At 37.4% G+C, this 26,488-nt stretch overlaps 1 protein-coding gene across 2 annotated transcripts; it reads left to right on the top strand.

The window, feature by feature from the left end:
• Positions 1–1,067: 1,067 nt before the first annotated feature.
• Positions 1,068–25,535, top strand: N4BP2 (NEDD4 binding protein 2). 2 transcript variants are annotated; one of them, XM_086463765.1, is made up of 16 exons: positions 1,068–1,284; positions 3,158–4,382; positions 5,205–5,329; positions 6,531–6,619; positions 8,401–8,477; positions 9,849–10,004; positions 11,102–13,422; positions 14,827–14,912; positions 15,623–15,665; positions 16,702–16,946; positions 18,366–18,484; positions 19,836–19,974; positions 20,080–20,265; positions 22,390–22,558; positions 24,380–24,503; positions 25,331–25,535. In XM_086463765.1, the coding sequence occupies exons 1-16, from the start codon at positions 1,068–1,070 to the stop codon at positions 25,374–25,376; spliced, it is 5,367 nt and encodes a 1,788-aa protein (XP_086319891.1). In that variant the 3' UTR covers positions 25,377–25,535. The 2 variants fall into 2 exon arrangements, with proteins under 2 accessions (XP_086319891.1, XP_009952997.1); XM_009954695.2 differs by having other exon boundaries at positions 11,096–13,422.
• Positions 25,536–26,488: the final 953 nt, after the last annotated feature.

The following is a 26,488-nucleotide window of genomic DNA, read 5'->3' as shown; positions in this document are numbered from 1 at the left end:
TATTATGAGCATCACTGGGACACAACAGAGCTTTGATGGTACTTGATACAAAGAAAAAAGTGAGACCACACCATACTCTGTGCTTGTACTTCAATTAACAATCACTTGCGTTTTCTATACAAGATTAATGCAGTAACTGACTGCAGTTATTATAGATGCCATAACATTTTACTAGACATACTCAAAGACTTTATGGTGGAAGTGGGGCTGGGGGTGGACAGAAGCCTCTTCTTGCTTTATGGCTTATGAAGCTGTAAAATATTTTTAACAATTAAAAAACCACACACAGGCTGAGGTTGGAAACACTTCTGGATGTCATCTGGTTCAACCCACCTGCCCAAGCAGGGTCACCTGAAGCAGGGTGCTCGGGCCATGTTTGGTCAGGTTTTGAGAATCTGCATGGTTGGAGACTCCACAACCTCTGTGGGCAACCTGTGTCAGTCTTTGAACATTGAAGAACTGCAGCTGCTTGCTCTTGGAAAAAAAATCAGGGGGAAGTCATGAAGGACTTTGGGAAGATTTGGAGATGTTTGTTATGTTTTCCAGTCCTTTTGTAAGGGGAGCAAAATTGAGCAAAATTTCTGAATTTTAACGGAATATAAGTGGTCCATAGTGTTAACTGGTCATCAGTAGGTGTTAGCAGAGGAGTATTTGTGAACTGGGTGCCTTGCATCGCTTCCTTTAATTTTCTGGATTTTTCTTTTAAACTCTGTTTTGTTTGTTTGTTCTTCCAGACGCAAGTCGATATCTAGTTAGTTGGAAAATAAGGCTGCTATTTAGCTGTCAGCCATTTGAAAAGAAGAAAGGCAGCCTTCTAGAAAATGCTTTCTTGGATGCTTATGTATTTCTTTTATCTTTTAGCAATCTAAATAAGAGACATGGAAATGTGACCATGTATTTTATTAAAATTTCTCTGTTCTCTTTTTTTTTTTTTTTTTTTTCAGGTCTGCTATTTCTGTTACGTGTATCCCAGTTATGAGAGGTTTTTTTGTGATTTCTGAGCTTGGTGCTGTCAGCCTCATGTGAACAAACTAAAACAAAAAGCAAGCTGATTTTTAGAAAACAAAATGCCGCGGAGAAGGAAAACTGGTGGGAGCCCTTCTCGGAAGAATGGCAATTCTGACAGAACTGCTGTTGCTGTATTCCAAGGGGACCCGAGCTGCTCAGTGTCAGAAGCAGTGCATAGTGTCAATAAGGAAGAGCTCTTCAATGGCATGTCAGAGATGTTTTCTGACCTAGATCCTAGTGTGGTTTATATGGTTCTGTCTGAATGTGATTTTAAAGGTAAATAATGTACCGTTGGCATTACAGTTTTGTTCCGTATGCAGACAGCTCTTAACTAGGGTGACTCTAGAAAAGTTAGTGTGGGAGTTGCAAGCATATTTGTGAGTTTAGCTTTTAAGGAGTAGGTGAGTCATAATATTTTGAAATTCTGTAGTTCTTCCCATGCAAGATTCTCCAAGTTTGACAATGTTTCTGTGAGGCTGGTTATTTGTGGTAGCACTGTGCTCCATAAATGGAGGTACAGTTTAAGTGGCTTGCTCTGTGACACAGAGCAGGCAGTGGTAGGGTTGTGAGGCGAATCTGCTTTTTCCAGTTAGTTTTTGTGCCATATCTGCTAGATACATAAACTGTTTCTGCAGGAGAGGTCTTTTCTGTTCTAGGTCACAAATTTTAAGACAATGGTACACTGTATGTGGTCCTGGCAGCATTTGCTTTTCCTTAAGTACTTGAATTGAGCTTTTGTTTTACTTTCTGTTTTGCACTGCTGTCTTGTCATCTCCACTGAGGATTAGTTTTTGCAGGATAAATTCTGTTTGTCATGTTGAATTCTCTGCAGCCTCGCTTGGACTGTTTCTTCTCCTGCATTCTGCCAAGCTACATAGTCCTGGCAGACTATTTTAATTTCTGTGCCCAGTCCTTCCAATGCTTTTGTGGTTTTGAAATTCTTCTATATACAAGTTAATTCATTTATAATAAAAGTAATGGATGAGATGCTGGATAGCAACATCTGAGGAGTTACTTGGCAGAGGAATAAATAATATATGGACTATTTTAATCCATCTATATTCATATGATCAGATGTGAGTAGCTGAGATGTTTCTAAGAGTATTTGCAAAGAAGGCAGAATTTGGCTTTTTATTATATGTATGAAAGCTAGGTTGCCATTGAAAGGACTGCTTTGATTGCTGTTTTTACCTTACCTAAATTGTATGAAGTTTATAAAGTAATAGCTGTCTCACGTTTGTTGCTATGATTGTTATTCCTTTTAAAATTGAAATTGATGGAATTACTGATCCATGCTTTGAACTCTTAATAAGATTTGCCTTTATTAAAATAACATATTTGTCTAGAAGCTTATTGGAGAATTTAGTAAACACACTGTGTTCATTATTGTGTTGTACTATTAACAACAGCTTAAAAATTGAAAGATTAGCATCTTTTCATATGAGTTGGTAGTAAGTTGCTCTCATATAGTAGAGAAGATGCAAGGATAAGGAAGATTTTATTTAACATATGTGCAGAAAGAGTTGGACTTTAATGGACTTAGGATTTTTGCTACACTGTCTTTCAGGAAAACAGAAGTTTAGCTTTAGGGCTCAGGTGATACTTGTGCCAGGTTTTCATTTTGTTCATATTGATCACAGGCAACCTATGCTCCATTTAGTGGCTTTACAAAGAATTAATGCAGATACTGTATTTTTCAGACTATATTAGATATGGCATTTTCACTTGGGCCTAGCCATAATGAACATACGTTGCATACGTTCATCTCTTTAGTCCTCAGTAGTGTTTTTCAGTTAATTTTACATTATTGTGCCTGTATGAGATAAATTAGAAATAAGTATCCATTTAAACACCCAGTTCTGATATTTTTTCCAGTTAAACTTAATAACTTTTAGACACTATTTCCTTAGTAATTTTTATGCTTATTATGACATATGAGTCAATATGTGTGTATTGATTTCTGCCTTTACCTCTAATGAGAAACAGATCAAGGGAGTTGCAGAAGGTGTATTAAAAGATGAATCGGTGAACTGTCTTTTGGTTGTCTCTTTAGTTGTGATAAATACTCCTTCAAGTAAAAAAATTGCATTAACATTAGCTTGAATTTGTTCAGTTGACTGTACTTTATTCTCTTTACTTTATTGAACAGTAGAAAACGCTATGGATTATCTGCTAGAGCTGTCCACCCATGCCAAAGGAGTAGCATCTTCAAAAACCTTGGGTTTTGATTCAGCATCATCATCAGTAGCTCTTGTTAATCCTCAAAGATCTGTTGCAAATGAAAGAATGGGGGAAAGTACTGGAGAACAAAGTAACGCTGAAGAAGAAAAGGTCCTATCACCTGATGTGCAGCTGACTGAAGAACTGGATTCCTTAATAGAAAATGCCTTTCAGAGATACAGCTTGAGACATGAATTGCCTAATTCTGCAAATGACCAAATAATGTATAAGCACTCTGTGGAACACGATGGCTTTAATGAATTTCCTGAGTGGGAAAAATCTGATTCAGGTTGCCATGTCCTACTTTTTCCACAGCAAACAGGGACAAATAATGAGGTTGTAGAAAACTTCTGCTGTTCTCAGCCACCAGTGAGTCAGCTGAGCGTCCAGACAGGCTCACTAGCTGCATCAGACACTTTTGCACAGATATTGGAAGATTCCGATTTATCAGACATTCATGTTCAACATCGTGTAGCTTCAGAAGTCTATAAACAATTGAACGGAGAAATATCATGTGGAAATTCTGATCAGACACAAGATACTGTTTTGGATCAAAAAAGTGTGATTGATGCTTCTGGGGAGTCCTCCCAAAGACTTCTGGAACTTGGAGTAGCTGTCACTGGAAACCCTAATTCAAGGTCCCTGGAACAGAACGAAGAGGTAGTGACTGCCTTTAACAGCCACCAGAGCGCTTCTCTTCCAGAGGCGTATGTATCTCTTGAAACATCCAGTTTCAAAACACCAAAACCTGCAGATTTTCAGCAAACTCAGCAGGGTTGTAACTTAAATTTTTCTACACCATCATGTCAGCCTCAACAACACTGGAATCTCATGGCTCCTGTCTTTTATCCATCCAATGGAAGTCACAACTTTGTAACTCCTGTGGCTGTCAGTCCAGGGCAGTGGAGACCTGTTTCAGACTATAGGACTTTGGAAAAAGGACTTCCTTTTTCCTCTCCAGTGGTTTCAAATGCCTTGGATAGCAACCCTTCTCTGAAGGTATGGGGAAATCAAGATAGAAACTCAAAATTGAACCTCTCGCAAGCACAGCAGCCATCTGTTGGTCACATGATGAGAAAAAAGATGCACCTTATAGGTCAAGTACTTGTTCTTCTCAGAGGTGTTCCAGGATCAGGAAAATCATATTTGGCAAGGTAGAACATCTATATTGTGAGCTTCTAAAAGAAATTGCCTAATTGTGAACAGGATTTATTGCGGGCAGAGACAATTTGCTGACATTTGTAAATAGTTACGCTTATACCCCGGTTGCCAGCTACACAATACATGCAGCATGATGAGTAGTAATAATTGCAGAGAGCTGACTTGCTTGCAGCTCCTTGACCTCTAGTGGAAATTGAAATAGGAGGGGATAGCTTTAATTTCTGTCACTGGGCAAAGGAGTTTGTGTCAGCAGAGGATCACTGCAGTAGTATTAGGACTTCTGTATTCTTCCAGTCCCTGTTCATTTTGTGTGTTTCCTTCCAATAACATGGATGGAAATACGCCAGCTTTTTATAGGCGGAAATTCCCCTTCCACTGTTGGAATTGTTTTGTGTAAGTCGTACATGTGGACCTTTTTGGCTTGAATTCTTTATTTCTTTTGTAACTCTCCAAAAGCCTAGATTGAGCTTAGACTCCTTTGGCTGGCACCTGAAATATTTGGTGCAATTAAGAATGTATATATGTATTGTCAGTGTGAAAGTATATCACTGGATGCAGATGGAAAAATACCTCCCTTGTTTTGAAATGAGACTTGTAAGGAACCTCGGTCAGCTCTTTCATCTTTGGGAAAGGAGGGAAAGTATTACAGATCACCTTTGTCTGGAGGGTGATTTCCCCCCCCCCCGAATTTGCTGCTTCCATTCCAAATAATACTGGTTTTGTGCAAGAGACTAAATAAATATATGTGTGGTAGCAGATTTCAGGGCTGGGGAGGAGAAGAGGGAAAAAGCTATTTACTTCTTGATCTTTCACAGGACTTTACTTGAGGATAACCCAGGTGGAATCATTCTTAGTACTGATGATTACTTTTATGAACATGGACAATACCATTATGATCCTGATTGCTTAGGGGAAGCACATGACTGGAACAGGAAACGAGGTGAGAAATAAATAAGGGATTAGCTTGTTCGTTTACAGTTCAATGCTTGTGTGCTGTTTAAAAAGCTGTCTGTCTTGTAATGCCTGTGTCACCCGACAAGCATTTATCCCATCATAGAAGGTTTGGGGTTTTTTTACTATGTGTGTAGAAAAAGAATATGAGCACGAAATCAGAAGTCATCTGTCTATTGTGTGTTTTGCAATTAAAAATGCCAGTGTCTTTGTCAAAAGATTGCTTTGTCCTCAGATTTCATCATGGTATGTATTTCGGGTTGTGCCCCATTTCTGGAGTGATAACCTGTACCATCTCCCAGAAATATTTCTTCTGAGATGAGCCATTATATATATGCATATGCAATAAGCGATGAGGATGTTGATACAAATAACACACAGATATTTTCCCGCTCTTGATTATTTTTTTCTCTTGAGCACAAAATTGTTCGCAAATTTGAAACAAAATTATAGGAGCAAGACAGAATAATTTTTTTTTTCTTTCCATAATTGGTGTATTTTTTAATAGTGGCTCCTACTAAACTCGCTACAGAGCAACTCTTTAAGCATTTCTTTGATAATTTTGAACGATGATCACTTTTCTACTGTCAAATGTCTAACCAGTGGAGAAATGGGTTAAGAAGAAACGTGTGATTCAATGATAACTTTGGTTGTTCAGACGCATTATAACATAGCTACAGAAACATGGTGCTGTTACCTCAAAGCTAGTGATTCTAAACATTTCATTACTGTGTATTTAAATTACAATAATTTTTTTGATTTTTCATATTTTATACAGTTTACAGAGTGGACTAATCTTAAGACTGTTATAAAGCCAAGAATTTTGTATGCAACAAAGAAGTCCACTTTAAGGTGATCATGTAGTTTTTCTCAGTTTAATTTACCAATTGATTAGTCATCTTGGTGCATTTTACATCTGCATTTTCATTCTTTGATTATCATACATAAGTTAATTCAAAAGAATAAAGCCATATCTCAGTAGCTTTATGTGTGAGGGTGGGATTTCTAAAATAAGAGGGCCTTGAAACAGATCAAGCTGTGGCAAGAGTTCTTTACACAGTGGTTAATCATTATGGATTACCTACTTTAAAAAAATTACAAATTTAGAGAATTAGTATAAATGTTATGTGTCCACCCTATTACAATGAAATTTGCTACATCACATTCTTTTGTACATGTGTGTCTTTCAGCCAAAGAAGCATTTGAAATGAGAATCTCTCCTATAATAATAGACAACACAAACATACAAGCATGGGAAATGAAGCCTTATGTTACTTTGGTTAGTATTACAGTCTGATAAATATGAAAAGGGATTATTGACCAGCACAGCAACAACATACGTTTCTCAGTCTAGCTGTTATTCCACAAGGAAGTCTGGAGTAAAAAAAAAGTGTTACCTGGAATCATATTACCCAGTATCATATTCTTTGTGCTCTAAGTACTGACCTGCCCTAGTTTCTAAGTGACAAAGCCAAGTGCTTTGCACTTTGGAGCGAAAATAGATATCATTGAGAAAAGTGAATTCTGTTCCTCTTTTATATGATCAGTAAAATTACAAGCTACTTTCAAAATATAATCAGCACTAATTAATGAGTGATGTTTGATGCTCCACGAAACTTGAAAACTCAGTCTTAGTTTCATCCTAAATATGACATAGAGGCAGATACCAGCTGACCAGTTGGAGGGGTACAGTTATTGAATGTTGCTAGCTTGCTTGAAGTTATGCTAATTTGTTTAGTAATTTTTATTGAAGTGATGTGATCAAAATAATACACCTACATTACTTTATGTTAGTAGTATAGTGCTTTTATTTTGTGTCTAAAAGTGACCTGCTTTTATTTAGTACTAAGTAAATGCAATCTACATTTAACTTCCAAAGTTATATTTAATGATTTAAGTAACTTGGTGAACTCTGTTAGATACAGGTTTCTCCAGTTGTCTGGAGCCTCTCATCTTTTCGCTTAATAGTTTCTAAATGGGCATTAGCACTTTTAGAGTCTACCTCTTATTTTGCTGTTGATCATTCACCAATTTGGTTGGTAGTTTTTATAATTTTTTGTGCTTACAGAACTACATTACTTTATAAAATTGGTTCTGATTAAATATATATAATATTTTGGGAGAAATAATGTATTGGAAGAAATGTTGTAAAGTAGATCTAGGTTTTCTGCTGCCATGGTACAGAAATGCATCAGCGTGTGTAGTGTGTAGAACTGTGTTTGAGCAGATACTCTACATGTGCTGCATGTGATAATGGATTAGTGAACAGTGGGACTTAACACTGATAATATTTGTTAATAAAATTTTTGTTCTATTATCCTTTAATTTATTCACAATCGTCAGATTAACAGTTCTTTCGTAAATTAAGCCCTTGATTTTGCTGTATACTGAAATAAAGATATAACAGAAGTTCTTCCAGGAAGTGCAGGGTTTGGTAAGGTGGTAACAATTTTTTCTGAAGACAGGGACAGGGTGAAATGGCACAGTACTCACAGTGTTCATCCTGGTTAGACTTAGGGCTCCTTTTCTGTCGTGATGAGACTGGACTATCTAAGGACCTTTACTTGCAGCCCACTCAACCTTCCCGTATGTCAGGAAGGCTGTCTGCAGTAGCTGTGTTAGTGTAACCGAATTGCTTGTTTGGGAACTGGCTCGCACCTGGTCAGCTCTGAATGTAAGCAGTGAGCTTTTCTCTGTCTTGGAGAGGCTGCGTAGGCAAGTGCATACTATATGTGGAACGAGGAGATGTTCTGCAGTCTTGACTCAGAGGAGGTAGAACATTTAAAGGAATGATATAAAAGTGGTTGTTTGTTTGTTTTTCTGTGACTGTGACACACATTTCATTTTACAGTAAGAGATGCATATACACATTTTTTTAAATCTCCATTTGTATAATCAGAAGTGAAACACTGAACAAAAGTATGTTATTCCAAGTATTTAATTGATTTGAAAAATACAAAAAACAGCTTTAAAGCAGCAGGCTGTACATGTTGTGCACTTTTTCACAGAAATAAGAAATGAGTCATGTGGCTTGTTGTGTTTTGTATCTGTTTTATTCAGGCTCAGCAGTTCAAATACAAAGTCATGTTCCGAGAGCCAGACACTTGGTGGAAGTTTAAACCAAAAGAACTTGAAAGGTAAGAATGTAAAGGAAAATTTCATATTAGATTGTCTATCTTTCACAGTCTATAAACTATGATTTTTAAAAAGGTATCACTTAGTACAGTGGCTGGTGAAGTAGCAAGATATCAGTCAAGATTTTTGTAATAATAAGTATCCTTACCCATAAAATGGTATGATCAGTGGTTCAAAGTCCAAGAGGAGGCTGATATACCTCTAGGATGAATACTAGAGCTGCTGCTATCTAATGTTCTTTTTATGACTTGGATGCTGGGACAGAGTGCACTCTCAGCAGATTTGCAGATCATACTGAATTGAGCAAGAGTAGTTTGTTCAGCCTTAGGAAGAGAATGTCAAGGAAGGATCGTATTGTTGTCATCAGCTACCTTTTGAGAGGTTACAGAGAAGACTGAAAAGATCTCTTCTGAGAATTGTGCAGGGATAGGACTAACAAACATAAGCAAGTTGGAACTTCAGAAATTGTGATTACATAAAAGAAAAAAAACCCAAACATACTTTGAGGGTGGTCAGGTACTGAAAGAGTTTGCCCAGGGAGTTTGTAGATTTTCAGTCATTGGGGATATTCAGAATTAGACAAGACAGTGCTCTGGGCAACCTGATCTAGCTGTACCTCCTCTGAGTAGGAGGTTGGATTATGTGACCTGCAGACGTCCTTTTCAATATAAGTTATTTTGTTGTGTCATAATGTTGTCATCTGAATTTGCGTGCTTAGCTTAAGGGTGGCCGAGTGAGGTAAGGAAGGTTATTTTCTTTCCTAAAATAGGAAACACTTTCCCCTGTACCTTCAATTTCTGTTTTGCCATCCTTGGCAGGATTCACTTGTTCTAGGTGGAACTGCTGCAGAGCAGATTGCTAGTTGGTGTTTAACAGAGTCAGTGAAAATTTCTAGTCAAATGGTGTCCAAAATAATAGGTGAATAGGTCTTCTCCGAGGCTCGAGGAATTCTCAGTTTAGTGAAACCAGAGAAGGGGGACTGAAGTCAGAAGTCTTCTGTACCCAGTTTGATATCCTTGCATCACTGTCAGGATCTGATATGGTATGTTTCTGATACTTACTTGAAGAAGATGCGTTATTGGTACAGTTTTAGATTTTAGTATTAAGCAAAACATCCTGTTGCAAAACAGGGCCACCAGGTGGGGTGGAGAGGTGGAGTAGTGATTTGTCCAAGAGACCCTGTTTGTAATGCCTTGGTGCACTGATACAGAAAGAATTGCTGTTTCACAGCTTTTGCCCTGGCCCCCTGAAATCTCTGGTTAGTCTTGCTGTAAACTTACTATCTTTGAATTATTAGTAAATTATTCTCTTATTGTAATATACAATCTGACATGTTTCTTTTTTGATTTTTTTTTTTTTTTTTTAATTCATAGGCGAAATATTCATGGTGTATCTAAAGAAAAGATCAAAAGAATGTTGGAACGGTATGAACGCTGCCTTACTATTAGTTCAATATTGGATTCTTCAGTTCCAGACAAATCAGAAGCTGCTGTCTGGAGTGAAGATCCTTGTCAGGAGGAAAACCATAGGTTAGATTCTTTTACTAGCTTTGTAATCTCAAATAGAAGGCTAAAAATTGAAATTTTATAGCAATGGAACCTGGATAAGGCTGTTGAGCAGTGAATGCATTAAAAAAGTTAAATAATAAAAAGAATACACTACACAGTTTTCTTATTTTTTAAGAATTTCAGGATTTCTAGAAACAAGCAGTCAAGGGATCTAGTCAACTTTCCAATGCTTTTTGAAAACCTCCCAGTATGGCTGTGTGTTACTTTTCAATAAGTCAATCTTGATGGACTTTCTCTTACCTTAGCAATGTGCTGTAGATGTATGTTGCAGATACAAAACACTTAAAATCTATAAAATGCTTTTCAGAAAAACGTGGTAGAAGGTGGATTCTTCATGCAGTAGAAATGAGCTATCGACTTGCTCTTAAGAATATTTGATTTAGAGTTGTCTAGATTTATGTTGGTGGTATGCGTGACTATTTTGTAGTGGCTAATCTGAGTAATGCTGTGTATGTGTTAATGCATAGGAAATCAGATTTTATTGTAGTTATTTCATCTGGTATTTGCATGCTTAATGTATTTGAAATGAAGTGGGCACTGATAATTAATGGAATGTACTTGATTGTGAAAAATAGTATGACAAGAAATGGCACATCCTCTCTTAATTAACTTCTAGACTTTAGCAGTGAGCCATCAGGAGAGAGCAACAGTCATTAAATAAAGGCATATTTACCAGGTTTGCAGATCTGAAGGAGGAAATCTCTGGCAGCCAAGTGCTTCTGTGCATAACTGAATGCTGAGAATGGGGCGAACTAGACTCATGAGGAAGTATTCTTAGCCCCGTGCTGAAGTAAAAAAAAGATACTTACCAAGGAAAGTTCCACTTTGCTTAGCTCCTTCTTTTTTATAAAGGAGTGTTGAGGTTAGGGCTAAGTCTTGTATTTGTTGTCCTCTCCCTAGAGTTCTGCAGCTGGATGATTAGTGTCTTAAAAGGTGGTTTCTGGTCTGTGATTTGAAAATATTAAAATAGTCAAGCCAAAATTAAAAATGTGGACAAGTGCTTAAAGAAGGTTTGAAATGGGTTTTATCTTTCATTCCAATTTGTTTTCCAGAAAGAGAGAGGCACATTCTGATGTAAAGGAAGAAAAACCTTTTGCTTCTGATGTGGAACCTCTTGAATTAGCTGAAGATGATAACACTTTTCCCAGTACTTCTCTAACATTAAAAAGTGACTGTGATCCTGAACATTTTCAGAAAGAGAAAAAAGAAGTGGAAAATAACTCAGTGGAACACAATTCTGAGAATAGCACTGTTCAAGATGACTTGGATGTTTATTTATCAGATTGTGTCGAAAAAGAACTGTCCTCAAAGGAGGAAGAAGAAAAGGGAGAAAAAATGGAAAAAAATACTGAAACAGAAATGGATGAGGTTGATGTGACCATGACTGAAGAGACTGTGTGCTTGCATACAGGAGTTGAGGAACACAGTGATAACAACATTCTCAAAGTTCAAACTGAAGTTGAACAATCTGGTGAAGTCTGTACAGAAACAAAATCAACACAAAGCAGTAACACAGTGGAACCAAGCAGTTCAGCTTTTGACACGTTGGGAAAACCAGAACTACTAAACTTTCTGGGCGACTGGCCTGTAGAGCAAACAATGGGACAGAGAGTCAAAAGAGCTAGAAGACTAGAAAAATCTTCTCCGAAGAGCGATAAGGAAGGTAAAACTCTCAGTCAGCAGCATCCTGAGTTAGGTAAAGAGCAAGCGGGCCTGCCTGGGACCTATACCGTTGAAAAAGGACGTGAGGGAGAAAATCTAGCCTCTAGCTGTTCCTCTGTTAGTTCAGATAAAGTTACACTGGAATTGCAAATGATAGGACATTGGCCTGTCTCAAGCTCATTAGAACAGAGACAACAAAGGTCAAGGAGAATGAGAAAGACCAGTCTTAATCAGTCTGATGAAGGTAGAGATGCTGAAGGTGACATTAATAGAAATGCTCTTGAGACAGTAGATGTGCTTCGTGGGATACCTGTGAACACTGCAGAGCAACCAGATACAAAGAGTTTGCGTATACACCAACCTGAAACAGTAGCTAATGAAACAGGAGGTGAGAAAAAACCCCAGCAAAATAAGAGGATGAGGAAACATCACAAGTTAGCCCTCACTTTTACAAACAATAGTTTGCCCCACCCCAAAGAAGAGGAACATTTGTCTGTGCTTAACGCAGCAGAAGAGAAACAGGATGCATGCTTATGTAGACAAAAAAGTAGCCATTCACAGACTGAATCGCAGGACTTTGCTCTCCTGTGGAGATTAGAAAAGAAAATGCTTTTTACTGAGGCTACCAAAGTATTGCAAGGCAGATTAGATGGCTTCAAACCCAAAGATGTAGGTAATGCCTCAGATTCTCAGCAAAAAATACCCTATCGAGTTATGTATGATAAAAGTACATTTGTGGAAGAAAGTGAACTTATCAATATTGATGAGTCTGAAAAGCTAAATACGCTGTGTAAGCTCTTTGAGTCTGTTTCATATGAAGCTCTGAAAGATCTGTATGAAAGATGTAACAAAGACATAGACTGGGCCACGGGTCTGCTGTTAGACTCTGATGAAAAGTTATGCAAAGACCTTGATACTGAATGCGTTCAAGTAAGAGAAGCTGAGCCAGTTGTTGCAGACCATGATTTCAAGGCAAGTACAAACTATGATGGGAATGTCAAAGACTGCGAACAAACACCACAAGTAATTGGGGCTGGCGATACCTCTGAGCCTTCAGAAGGCAAGAACTCATCACTCATTGCAGAAAGTAGGGCTACCAAGGCAACTGTGGCAGATGCTGATGTGTCTGATTCGTTGACTGCTACCTCATTGAATGATTCAGCAGAACTGGAAAGTTCTGGAGATGCAGCCCTTAGAACTGACACAGGCAACTCAGCAGCAGGTATCATTGAGCCGTCCGTTTCAGGAAAGCAGAAGATGGAGTCTGAGAGTCCTGTTGAAGAGACCATAAATAAGCCATCAGTCTCACAAGTTGATGCAGGTTTCTGTATACCCATGACTTTACCTCATGGTCCTAATGCAGCTTCTAGCAATTTAAAATCTGAATTAAATGAGGAAAGTGACAGTAACCTTTCAGAAAGCAATGCAGAGAATTCCAAAGTAACTGCTTCGTTACTGGAAGGGGATTATGTACCTTTGGTCGGTCCTAGGAGTGATAAAGAACTGGAGACAGATAAAGAAGCTGAGGGGAGTTCTAGGGAGATGTGTGGTAAAGAAGAAATTGAAGCTCCAAGCTGGGCCGAAGCTAAAGCCGAGATACAAAGTGCTATACCGGCGTCACGTGCAGCCTTCAGTATAGAGTGCCTGGAACTAACATTGCCTCCTGAACTGGCACTCCAGTTGAAAGAAATATTTGGTCCTGTTGGCATTGATGCAGGTATGGGCATAATTATATTCATATTTGTATGAAAATGCTCAGTGTGGGTAAAAAAAACCTTTCTTCCTTTGCCTGTGCTTTTTTCCCCTTCATGCTTGATTTTTAGGGAACAGATTGGCACAATTCCTTGTGATACTGTTGTTTGCTGTTGTTAATCTAAAAACGGACTGAACTAAGCATGGCATAAAATATAAATGCAATAGTGCTACCTTCTGCTTTTATCTTTCTGTATATGCACATACTTTTAAAATCATAAGAAAATATATTGGCTTGTTTGCATTTTGAGCAACAGGCCTTTGAGCCTATATTCAAACTCTGAAGGAGATATTAAGATGATGAGTAAGATGCAAATTATGACTACTTAGGAAAAAAGAAAGAAAAGAAAGCTTTAGGCATTAGTTAAATGGGGGAAGGAGAAGATGAGTGGTTTAAAGAGAAGATAAAGCGCAGCTATACTTAAAAGATGAAAACAGACTAGTCTGCTGAGAGACTATGATGAAGGAAGCCATAAACAGCTTGAACAGGCATCACAAAAGTTAGACTGATAGAAAAAGGAAGAAAGGAAAACACAAGGAATGTATACCTTGTTTGTTTTCTCTCCTTTTTTTTTTTTCCTCTCCTTTTTTCTTTTCTCCTGAAGATTTCGTGATGTGAAACCCTGGATACCTGATTTATTGGTGGGTTTGCTGCCTCTTTGCCTTCCATGCCTGCCTCCTCTAAAAAAAGTTTGATTTTGATAGCAGAAAGGTGTTCTGTTGTGTCAGAAATATGCCCAGCCTTTTTATTTAATACATATGTACTTCCTGCCTTTTTATTTTTGAAAGAGTGAGAAGCAGTATCAGAAAGATCTTTTAGGGAAAGATGTATCATTATGATAACCATGATAATCCTTGCCGTTTCCTTTAGAGTTAGAGGGGATGCTTGGAGTTTGCTTCTCCGAGTTTGTGTGTTTGAAAGGAGGGATGTGACTGCTGTTGGGCAGTGGTGAGTACGTTGTATTACATAAGAGCAGTTGCATGTTGATTGCAATGAAATAGGGAGAATCACAGTTTCACGGATGAAACTGTGGTTGTAAATCAGCGGTGGCTTTGTAGAAGAAGATTCTGCTAGAGAAATGGAAAAAAGGAGGAAAAACGTAGTTGTTCAGGTTGTCATATTTCAACAAGATATAATTAATGTTAACTTGTTTTTTCCTACCCTTTTGGAGTTGCTGAACACCAGATAATGAATTCTGTGTGGAGTGCTTTTTCCTTTAACTTGGCAGTTGCTGAAGCTTTTTTCAGGCATGACAGTTTGTGCAGAATCCCCAGAATTCAAATTAATAAGTCTAGGCTACTGTGCTTTAATTGCTTAGATAAGTTTTTATAGAATGCTTTAATGAATATATTTTCTTTCTTCCATAAGGATCACTAACTGTTGAGGATTGTGTGGTTCATATTGATCTGAATTTGGCAAAAGTGATTCATGAAAAATGGAAAGAATCTATTCTGGTTAGTAGATTTCTTGCTTATGATATGATATGGCATGCTTGCGCTTTGTCAGACCGTTTGTCTCCTTAAATGTTTGTCTAACTGTGAAAGATACTTGTATCTTTGCGAGAACAATGATAAAATGCAATAGTAGTTGTAAAAGATGTGGAGTGTATCAGCATGTCATAATCATCAGAGCTGTTGAAAGACAGTTTAAGGGATGAAGAAACTGCACAAATGCCTCATCGCGAAACCAAGATTCTTAAAAAAGAAGGATCATAATGCACAATTTCACTACAAGATTGTTCAAAAATTCCATTGGCCAAAAATCATTGCTGGCTTTTTGTCATGTAAGAAGAGCTCTTTTTATATATGCAAATCTTCTCCATATACATTAATTGAGAAGGGTTCCCTAACCTCTGTTCCTTCATAGCCTTAGGAAACTTGGAATGCTTTTTGGCAAAATTTTTGTTTGGTTTATTTGGTTACAAAATCTTAGCAGTAGGGCATGTCCGTCTAGTTTGATGTGTTTTTTTGAAAGATAGTTCTATCTTTTAAGCTTCACTTTAATTATTTTTCTTAAATATATCTCTTTTAAAATATCCAGTCTTTGAGAAATACTGTGAGACATTGTTTTGAAGATGGTTTGCTTAGAAGCTGACACTTGTGAAGTTTCAGTGCAGAATTTATGGCTTACTTATAATGTGCATGGTTTTACTATTTTTATTTAGAAGCGTCAGAGGAGAGATGAATCATGTAAGTTGTCTGCAGAAGGTATGTTATGTATTTCTCCTAATTGTAAAACCACTTAATTCTCATTATAAAAATACTTAATTATTTGAAACTTCAGTAAGGTTGCAAATATTCTATCTGTTGAAAAGTGATGGGCTAAGCTTTCATTTATTGCCCTTGGTTCCATTTACCATTCTCATACAGAGTTGGGGGAAAAAGAGGTTAATTATAAGCGGAATCACTAGTCCCAGGTAGATGCAAGCAAAAAGCCTATCATTTTGTGTACTGCAGAGAGCTTAGAGAAGCTCTGGCTGGATCAGACAGCTGTTTGGTAGGACTTCTGTAACCTCTGTGGCAAGAAGAGGTGTGGCCAGAGAATTACTAGCGGAGTAAGATTTTTTGCAGCTGGGGGAAGGTGATCAGGAATACAGCATTCACATGTTGTTGTCCTTGTCAGAGGACTTGGTTGTAGCAGGAGGATGCATGTCCTTGTTCAAAAAGTGTTAAAATCTAGTTTTTATTCAGCTGCCAGAAGAAATGTCCTTCTTCTGCAGAACCCCAATACTCTTACATGGGACCTGGGTGAAGACCTGTATTGCAGTGTTGGGTGCAAACTCTACATGCGAATGACCGAGCAGTGCTGTTAGCATTAACTCGTAGAAGTGTAAAACCAAATTGTTTAACCATCTGTCCTTAAGCTGTAGAGGAAAGGCAAGTAAACATGTAAACACATAACTCAATAATCTCTTATAAAAACCAACCAAACATCCCCACTTAAGATATGTGCAAGGTAGTTTACAGCTGTAAGGTATGTCTTGGCACTTGAAAATTTGATGAGGGAGTCTGATGGGTTTGCTTTTGTTTTACAAAACAGGTAAAGATGATCAGACAGTCTTTGGAAAATAGAAGTGAGGAAGGTGAAAACAATGTGGTGTTTTCTCTTTCAGCGTTAATAATATTGTTTTAACAAAACCTAAGCCATCTAGGTTGAAAAACTTGTCTTGATTATTTTGGCTTTGCTTGTATAAATAAGCTAATAATTGGTTTATTTGTCACCTCATTTTTATTGCTTTTGAAGGTCCTACTGTGATTCAGCAGATAGATACGGATGACTCAGAAATGCTGTTATCTCACAATGCAGACAGTAAAATACAGAAGAAAAATATGAGCTGGGTTTCAGGCTCATCTAATGACATACAGACTAAAAAACCAGCAACATCAGATGTTTTTCCTTTTATGGATCACTGGAATGCTCAGATTCAAAAAGTTTCTCTCAGACAAATAATTTCTGAAGAAATAGCGATGCAGGAGAAACAGAACCTGGTATGGATAACACCAGTCTTTTATGCAGTTTAAATTCGTTGCTATTAATGAAACAGAATGTGTCTTATCTGGTGACTCATGTATGTGCTGCTGATTACAGCCTGAATTCTGAGACAAATGCATGCCAATTAGTATTGTTAATTACCGTGATGCAGGAGTCTGCTTGTGGTAGATAGATGTTTCTGTTTTAAAAACGTAAGTCTCATTTTTAAAATGTATTTTGATTGTTTCACAAAAAGATCATGGTCCATTTCACTATACAGGTTAGCATCTGTGTTTTGGTTGAATTGTTTTTTGATTGCTCACCTGAAAACAAAGATCAGTGTGATTTCCCACCCTTTTTATTGGGAAGGCGATATCAAAAAAAGTTCTTAATCAGCTCCATGGCTTGTTTGTTTAAAGTGGATTGAATTTATTTTAGTATTTTTTTGTAAGGAGAACCCACAATATTCCTAGGAGAATAGACTTTAAAAGAAGTACTTGAGGTTGATCTCAAACAGGTTTCTGTACTCACTTGTCAGAAAATAGTAATTTTTAAAAAGATTTTTATTAATTCTGTCTTCCACACAGTTCCCATACCCTGTCTGGTTGGCGTGTGCATAATGCTGCCCTCTACTGCCCGGCAGTTGTTCAGAACAGGCATTTTTATTTGTAATTGTCTCTGATAAGTAGCTGTACTAAAAAAGAGGAGCTTTGTTTCTACTGGCGTATAAAGTTGGATGGATTAGCCTGTGCTTTGAGAGAATGGCTTGTGGGTCCTTTATTTGAACTGCGTGTATGTAGCTTACCGATAATAACAACTGCGACGTCTGCAGCTTTACTTTCACTTTGGATTCATGGAGCTTGGCTTTGTTTTGACCGCCTTTTTTTTTTTTTTTAAACTTGAGTATTGGAATGATCAGTCCAATTTATTCTGTTTTCTTCTCAGCATGACTTCACAAATATGAATGTTTATTACAGTACAGCTTCAGATACACCAAACCAAAATTGTTTATGCTGTTTAATAATAACTTGTTGTTTCAACCCCAGGCCCTCAGTATAGAGTAGAGAGGTGGACTTTGCACAAACTTAGCATTTGAATAGATAGTCTAGCAGGGAATGCATTCCAAAACTTAAATTCTTCCTAAAAAAATCCTCCTTTTGCTTTGTCCAAGTTATGAGGGAGCTCCAGCTGAGTCACTTCAAATGCCTGCGGAGTACTGCAGTGGTATATAATACAACTCACCTGTCCCTACTTTATTCTTATCAAATCAGTGTGGCAGGCTGATAGGGGCATGTTGTCATTGCTGTGGGTGCACACCTACTGAGTAGATTTTTTTGAAATCTTAACAAATAACAGTAAAGTTGGAGTGGCTCTGCTGTTACTACATTTTGTTCTAATCAAAGGCTTGTAATATTTTTCCTTTGTCTGCTGGGTAGAATCGTGTTCCTTCTATGACTAGAAAAGACTGTGCTGCTAAACTAAAGGAGAAGCAACTTTTTGAGATGTTTCCAACTATTAATCAAAATTTCTTAATGGATGTCTTCAAGGACAACAAGTAAGAAATCTTTAAAGTTCTTTGTAAAAATGGTTCTTGGTAACACTCTATAGTGCACAGTTACTGTCTTAAATATTAAGTGTTAAGATACTGCTAAAGAATGGCTTTTTCCAAACTAGCACACTTTTTGTAGATCTAAATAAAGGCAAAACTACCTGGTCTTAAAAGCAAAAAGGGCATAAAACCTCTGTGTGTAGACTTGTTTCTTTTTAGGGGGGAGTAGATAGTTTCTCATTGGGAGAAGAATGTCTCTGACTATTGACCTCTGACTGTCAGTGGAACTGCGTGTTTGCTCTAGAGCTGAGGTTTAAATTGAGTGGGAGAAATTAGTAGGGGTGGTAGTAGTGGGGTCACAGAAAATGACATCCACCCAAGAGGAAAACTACCATCACCTGATGCTAGCTGTGAGTACGTTCCTGGTTACTACAGCAGTTCTGAAGGAGTGAGCCATCTCTCCATCTCTTCCTGCTGACATTCTTTCTCTTTTCTGCATTGCATTTCTGGGTATGTGGCTACCTTCTTACATCCAAGTTCCTGACAACTGAACTTTTTTTTTCAAGAGAAACTTCTTTTATCATCCTTGGCCACTTGAGTGTCTGTCTCTACATATGAGTGTGCATGCCTACTTGTCAGTCTTTCTGCTTGTCCAAGTTGTTACCAAAACCTTTCCTTGTGGGATGTTTAAAATATGTCCTTCACCCATCTCTACAGCTCAAACATTTCACCGTCTCTTTTTTTCCCACATTCTAAATACTCTTTATAGAGTAACCTTTTCAAAATCTGTCTTTACTTTTGATCAGTCTTTCTCTTGTCTGCTTACTGAACAGCAAGAAGAATAAATAACAAAGAGGGCTTATTAGAGATCTGATGGCAACTGATGTCCTATTCTTATTTCATTAAATTTAATAACAAAGCTTGACTGGAAATACAAGGATTTTCCTGCATAATGCATTCATAAAACTGAGAAAGTTTTAAGCTAGTTTGTACTATCTAACCCTGACCAGAGAAGATTTAAGACGAAGTAACTTACCCACCTAAAAAAGCAGTGTTTACTTCTAAACTAATGACTGTTTAAGGTAGGATGCAATTTACTTTAGTATTTCATTGTCTTTTAAATATTCAAGTCCCCCTCAATTATGTTTCAGTCAACCAAGACTGCATGTGTATCAATGCCAGTAATGCAGTACAGTGAGTCTGCAAGCCTTTTTGTAATAAGGTGGAAAATTTCATTCCAGTGCTTTACTTCTATTGTCATCTATTTCTTTAACAATATCAAGGTCTTTAATATGCATTTGAATAAATCAGCTATTAATGTATTTGTAAAGTCACAGATTTTACTTATCCTTTACAGCTACTCTTTAGAACAAACTGAACAGTTTCTGAACTGCGTTCTGGAGGCAGATCCTGTAAAAACAGTTATAGCTCAAGAAAGTGTTCAGCAAAATGAAATTGTTTCTTCCTACAGTGCTTCAAAGAACCGGGAGAAGAAGGTATTTTTATTTTTATTTAAATAGTAGTTAGAAACATATCCAAAGCTATGTTAATGAAAACATCCTACAATGCATACTTAGCTTCAACATTGCAAATTCCTACAGGCAAAAAAAAGTAAGGAAGAGGATGATCCTTTGAGTGAAGTATTTCAAGATTTTGAGTACCCACAATATGATGATTTAAGAGCAGAAGCTTTTTGTCACCAGCAAAAGAGACAGGAATGTTTGAAAAAGGCTGGGGAGGCCTATCGCATGGGTATGAAGCCTGTGGCAGCATTTTATGCGCATCAGGTAAACATAAATATTCTGCTTTTTGCCTGAATTTAGAGAGGTACTTAAATACCGAATTGGGAGTAATAAGAAAAATATTGTGCCTACTACAGTTGTACATTTCCTCAATTACTGTTCCCTGTGTGAGTGATCTCACTCTTGTGTCCACATACTTGTAAGCACCGAGATTTGTGTCCATCTGGTCTGGCCAGGTTCACTCGTGTGTGACATGGACTGCAGCAAACATTAGTTTTCGAATCCTCTGTATGTCCCTTGCGTTCCTCTTAATTGGTGATGAACTGTGTTTAGACAGGTCTTTTGTACTTTTTAGGAATCGGACATGTATTGAGATGCAATCTTTTGCCTCAGAATCTTGCTTACTTCATTCTCTGTAAATCTTGGGCAAGATTGCTGCCTGCTGTCTTTGCTTTCTTGTTCCGACTGTCTTTATGACTACACTCTGTCTTGGGTTGGGATAAACGTGGTGTGGTGTGCCGTGCTTTTTGCTATCCAGCTGGTTTTGTAGTGTAGATCTGCTGATGATCAATCTTGTGTGCTCTGGCCTTGAAGCACAAGCTCTCTGGGCTTGATTCAAGCCCATTTCTCAGTATATACCAGTTTGATTACTGTTGATCATTGATGATGATCGTTTTCTTGATTGTAAGTATCAGTTGTTCTCCTAAGCATTGCTGTACATTGGTACGGTGCCTTCACACAAGACCCTTCCATTCATGTTTGATTTGGACCACTCTTAAAAGTTCTGTTACGAATATCTTCAAAGGCTGTAGCTTTTTCCTGATCTGATAGCATATAAAAATTCATTAAGAATTCACATTATAGAAGCATTTAATTCTGAACTATGAATTGCATTATGACAGATCAAAAATGTAATAATGAATCACTTGAGAGTTTTTTTAATAAGCAAATTCGTGCAATTACCATAATGGGTCACTAAATGTTTAGATTGTTAGTATGCATGTAGGAAATACTGATTATCAGTCTTTATAATGAAATCTTTATGTTCTTGGTTTATATATTCTTGAGTTTTGGAGGGATTCTAAACGAAGGTCTGCATGATTTTACATAGAAATGTAATTTCAAGTCCTGTCTTACTTTTGTTCTTAGCCATAATGACAAGTACAATCTGGAAATTTAGTATATATATTCTTTTAGGTAATAAAAAGGCAAACTAAGCTGCCTTGGTTCATGAAACATACTTTATGCTTGGTGGCTTTAGCCTGTGTTGGGAATCCTCTGCAAGTGAGAGTTACGGCGCTGGTGTCTCTCGTCTGACGCTAATGCACTTCAGATGATTCATTTTAAGACAGACAGGCTGTCACTTCTGTTCTCTTGAGCCCTTGTCAGTCTGATACCTGAAGTTAAGTCTTCCATTACTTTTCAGACTGTGCCTACAGATCTGTGAAGACATAATTTGTTTCTTCAGTCTCTCAGATATTATCAGTGCAAGGTTCATGGGAAATAGTTCATACTTGTTCACTGTGTAATACGAATAACCCTGTACTGCTCCTTGCCCCTAATTCCAGTAGGGACTGTATTGACCTTGACAGTCATAAAAGAGCTTTCAAAAATATTAGGAAAGATAGTAGGCAATTATTAAAAAAAATAAAAAGTGTTTGCCGTTGTCTTGTCTGATTTTTAGGGAGTGTGTTCAGAAGAATTAACCTCAACTGTAACACTCAGCAGGTTTTTCCTGGGCTGTTGGGCAGTTTCTCTGACACTGTTTCATTAAATTATTTTTTCAGAAAGTAAAATGCTGTTGTTAGGATAATGAGTCTGAAAACCAGCATGGAGTGTAACTTTGTAGCTTATGTAAAGACCTTATGGTTTTGTGCCTTTTCTGGCTCTTTTTCTTTCTTGTAAGGCTTTTGTTATAATTACTTCTTTGTGCCAGCTTTGAGTAGTTTCTTAAGAACAGATTTCATGAAATCTCCTTGTGAGTAGGTCTCACTGAGCCTCTTCCAGACGTTCTGTTGCGATTATAAATTTTACTGCTTCAAACTGTGAGCTAAAAGCACCCTGCCATTTTGCAGGGTGTAAAAGCATACTGTCATTTTGAACCCGATGAGCAGTGTGGAGCTTAGATTATGTCTCAGCGTGTAATAGTTGCTGTGCTTATGAATAAAGGGTCGCCTTCATGAGCAGAAGATGAAAGAAGCCAACCATGCTGCTGCTGTGCAAATCTTTGAGAAAGTAAATACTTCCTTGCTGCCTATGAATGTGTTGGATCTGCATGGTCTCCATGTGGATGAAGCTGTGAATCAGTTGTCCAGAGTACTGCAGGAAAAAAGTGAAGGTAGGAATAAGCTAATAATTCCTGCTCCCTAAAAGTTATTCTCCTCGTTTTCTACTAAGAAAACATGATATATGGCAATATCAGAGGGAATGAATGTAATTTAATAACATGTAAAAGCAACTGTTTTTTGTGTTATTTTCAAAGTTCCCCCATGGAATTGTTTTTCTTTGACATGGCAATGATTCTTTTTGCTCTCTGTCTTGCCCTCCCCCCAGCTGCTTTGTAAATCTTCCTTTTCCTTCTGTTTTATCCTTTACTTTTATTTTTTTATTGAAGACGTTATCTATCCTTCCTGGCATTTTTAACAGAGGTGGTATTGCAAACATTTGTGCCATCTTTGCATTGCTTTGTCAGAACTACGTTGCTTTTTTAATCTTTAAAGAAAAATCATTATGTTGGAATTCTAACCACAATGATTATATTCAACTTTTACATGAAAGTGTGTGATTTGACCTGTCTTTCAATAACTTCGTATCGATTTGTAGCACGATCTCTTGGCGTTAGAATACTGCTGCTTCCATAAATGTCATTTTGTGCCGTTTTGCTTGAGGGCTTGTTTTTTCTCTCACTGGAGTGTTCAAATACTTCATGAGTGTTCTTGCTGTAAAAAAAATATATTTTCTGTATCATTTGCTTACCCTATAAATTTAAGCACACTGCGAATGCTTTTATAAGGAATACTTCTTACGCAAGGTACCGCTGCACAAACCTAATTTTTTGAAACATCTAACTTGCACAGTAGAGACAAAAGTGTTCAGTGAGACCTTAGATTATCCTTTTCTTTCAGTCTACATCAGAGATAATTAAATTGCATTATCTTGTGCTGTTCCCAAAATGGCGGTTGTATACTTTAAGCTGTTACCTAATGCTTTTTAGAGCTAAATTTCCTGAGCTGCATTTAAATCAGGAGTCCTGTAATGATGGTAGGGACTCTCTGTTCAGTCCATTCACTGAAATCTAAAAAAAAAGTTCATTTCAGTGTGCATACATGGGAAAGGGATCAATACCGGGCACATAGTGCTGGCAGAATTAACAGTAAACTAACACAAAAAAAACCAAGTAAAGTTAAGCAAGAGAGAGAGAGAGGGTAGTCGAGGAAAGATGTCATGTGAACTGGTTATGTGGAACCGGCAAGCCTTGGCTTGTTGTGAGAATCCAGTTTAGTTTATAGTTTTTCCTCTTTTTCGAACTCTTCCGTTTAGATTGCTGGGATCTCTGGGAGAAGAGCAATTTCTTTTGTTATCAGGGCTAGATGCCTCTCAGGAAGCTAATCTGATATGTTGATCTGTAGATTCATGTGCTCCAACGTAGCAGAAGTTAGTCCAAATAAATGTGACTTAAGTGTCAAAAACTGTGTGGATTTATAGTTTCGTCCTTCCTTTCTTTTTCCAATGAAATATTATTTCTTTATTCACGTTAATTTAAGATAAAACATGAAATAAGAGAGAAGCGTCACTTAAAAATTAACTAAACTATACCCACCTCTTTTAATTTTGCAATTTTAATTTATATCACAGTATGTAAATTCCAAGTGAAGATTAGATGATAGAAACAGTAAGGCTGCTATGAAATTAGAAGGATTTTGTGATGATCACAACATATTGCAAGCAATCTAGATTTAAAAAGCTTGACACTTTTTCTTTTTTTTTCCAGAAGAGGGGGAAAATGGCTATGTTTATGTAAAAGATGCATAGCCAGCATGGGCCAGCAAAGTTCTAAATCACGAGTGAGAGTTTTCAGAAGAATGGATGGAAAGGTTATACTGAACGCCAGGTCTCTGCTGAGGGAAAATTTTAACCGTTACAATCCCTGCTGTTACAGAGTACCAGCAGACTGGTGGCAAACCGTATCTCTGTGTTATCACGGGAAGAGGAAGCCATAGTCAGGGAGGAGTTGCTCGCATCAGACCAGCAGCTATCAGATACCTCACAAGCCACAACTTCAGGTGAGTTTAGATTTTTGTTACTGATACTTTTTTTTTTTTCTCAACCCACATTTAACTAACTGAAAATTGAAGTTAGTTTTAGAATACTGTTAAACGGAATAAGACACGTCTGCTGTTTCAGATCAAAGTAGATCTGCCGTTTCATAAATCCAATGCAATTGTGTGACACAAAACCGTCTTATACAGAGCACTTATTAAATGTTAGATCCTTTACTCTGAGACAGATGAAAACACTATGAATTAAAGTTATCTAACATAGATAATTACATATTTCCATTCAGGGTTGCCAGCTTTACTGTGAAAAGTTGTTAATCCTGCTTTTTATTGGTCTCCAATACCTGCTTTAGCTCTCGGCTGCTTATGTGGGACAGTGATTTAGCAAGTCTGGGCTGGCATCAGTTTGCTGCTTTTTCTTTATGGGAGTGTGTGAAGGTGACTGTGAGGGTGGGACTCGGAAACAGCAGAGACTTCCCATTTCCTGCTTAATTTCTACAGAAGACAAGGGAGAAAATCTGTTTTGAAAGAAGAGGGAATGAAAGGGGAGCAGGATGAATACAATCAAGACTATTGGGCAGCTCTTTTTTTTTTTTTTTTTTTTTTTAAATCTTCCTCTTAGTTCTGGCTATTTCCAGCTCTCCACTTCTCCAGACCTTGTAAAATTCTCCTGCACTGTCACATCCAGAGGACATGATGCTGATTTCCTGACTCTCACATGCACACATACTTAACTGAGAACCTTCTCGCTTTCCACATGTTTGATGAGGCCTGAAGGAGATGGCATTGCACATAGCTTTCATGTTGAAGCTTCATCTTTTCTCATTTCACAGGTTCACAGAAGTAAAACCAGGCTGCCTGAAAGTCATGCTGAATTGAAGAGTTATGGAGAAGAGGAATATAGAAACTGAGGTGTCGGATTATGGCTAAAAACTTTTTGAACAACTGCAATAGTATTTTGTAATCTGTTTTAAAGGACAATATTTTATTAGAAGTGTTCTCAATTTACATCAAGTGGTTTTGTCAGTTTGTTTCCAAGAAAATTTTTGTGTGTAATGGATCCTTTTTTTGAACTTGCAAAAAGAAGACACAAGATTTGAAGTCTCAGAAATGCAAATTAAAAATTCTGCTGAGCAGTATATAATGTTTTAAAGGGAGGTTAAGGTACAATTTTTAGATATAACTGTCTTCTCAGCATACCCAGTCTATGTCTTTTGACCCTCACACATTTTAATTGCTGTGGATTCTGTGTTTTTAAAACATAGTACCTTGTACAAAGTTACTTTGTGATTCTGAGCTTTGTGCTAAACCCTTCAAAAGAGCACCAGGGAGGTGGGAACTGGGCAACTACTGGTGTTTCACATGCAGTCACAGCTGCTTGCTAAGTATTTCCAGGTTTCTTCAAAAGTCTGGCTTTTTAGTGGTTATTTTTTGATGGGTTGACCAGTTCTGTTGTCCTTATTCCATTCTAAACTTCTCCTGATATTGGTGGAAGTTGCATATAAAGGACTGTGCAGTAAGACCAGCTGTGTGTTTGGTAATTTTGCAGAGTTACTGTGATCTGTTAAAGGGAAAAATACAATGCTGTAGTTCAATCTCTACTTACACATAGCTAATACTGTAATTTTGCAGGAAATGCCTTTACTTTTTTTCAACATCTACTGGATTAGAAGTGTTTCTTCCTTTATGGCTTTCTAAGTGGAGCAAATTGAGTACTGTTTCACTTTACAGGTGTCTCATAGTGACGTGTCTTCACTCTGTGTGTATTAAATTTGGTGATTTCCGTGTAGAAAATATAATTGTCTGTGAGACATTTTAAATGTATTTTTAACATCAAAGTGAATGCTAATACTACAGTAATAATTGCCGAACTGGAAAATCTGGGAGTAGAAAAGCTAATCTGGTGGTGATGGTGTTGCATCAGCATGTAGAAATACCCGTGTGAAAAAAACAACACACAAAAAAAGCGCGCCCCAAACAGTCCCCCGTCT

Source organism: Leptosomus discolor, chromosome 4 (genome assembly GCF_034619465.1).
Source record: "Leptosomus discolor isolate bLepDis1 chromosome 4, bLepDis1.hap2, whole genome shotgun sequence".
Taxonomy (NCBI): Eukaryota; Metazoa; Chordata; class Aves; order Leptosomiformes; family Leptosomidae; genus Leptosomus; species Leptosomus discolor.
This window is presented reverse-complemented; position numbering and strand designations above follow the sequence as displayed.

Excerpts from the sequence above, each read along its gene's own strand:
- N4BP2 (XM_009954695.2), top strand. The coding sequence starts at position 1,068 with ATGCCGCGGAGAAGGAAAACTGGTGGGAGCCCTTCTCGGAAGAATGGC. Across the intron at positions 16,947-18,365 it reads TGCAGGAGAAACAGAACCTG|AATCGTGTTCCTTCTATGAC; the intron begins GTATGGATAACA and ends TCTGCTGGGTAG. Across the intron at positions 19,975-20,079 it reads CAAAGAACCGGGAGAAGAAG|GCAAAAAAAAGTAAGGAAGA; the intron begins GTATTTTTATTT and ends AAATTCCTACAG.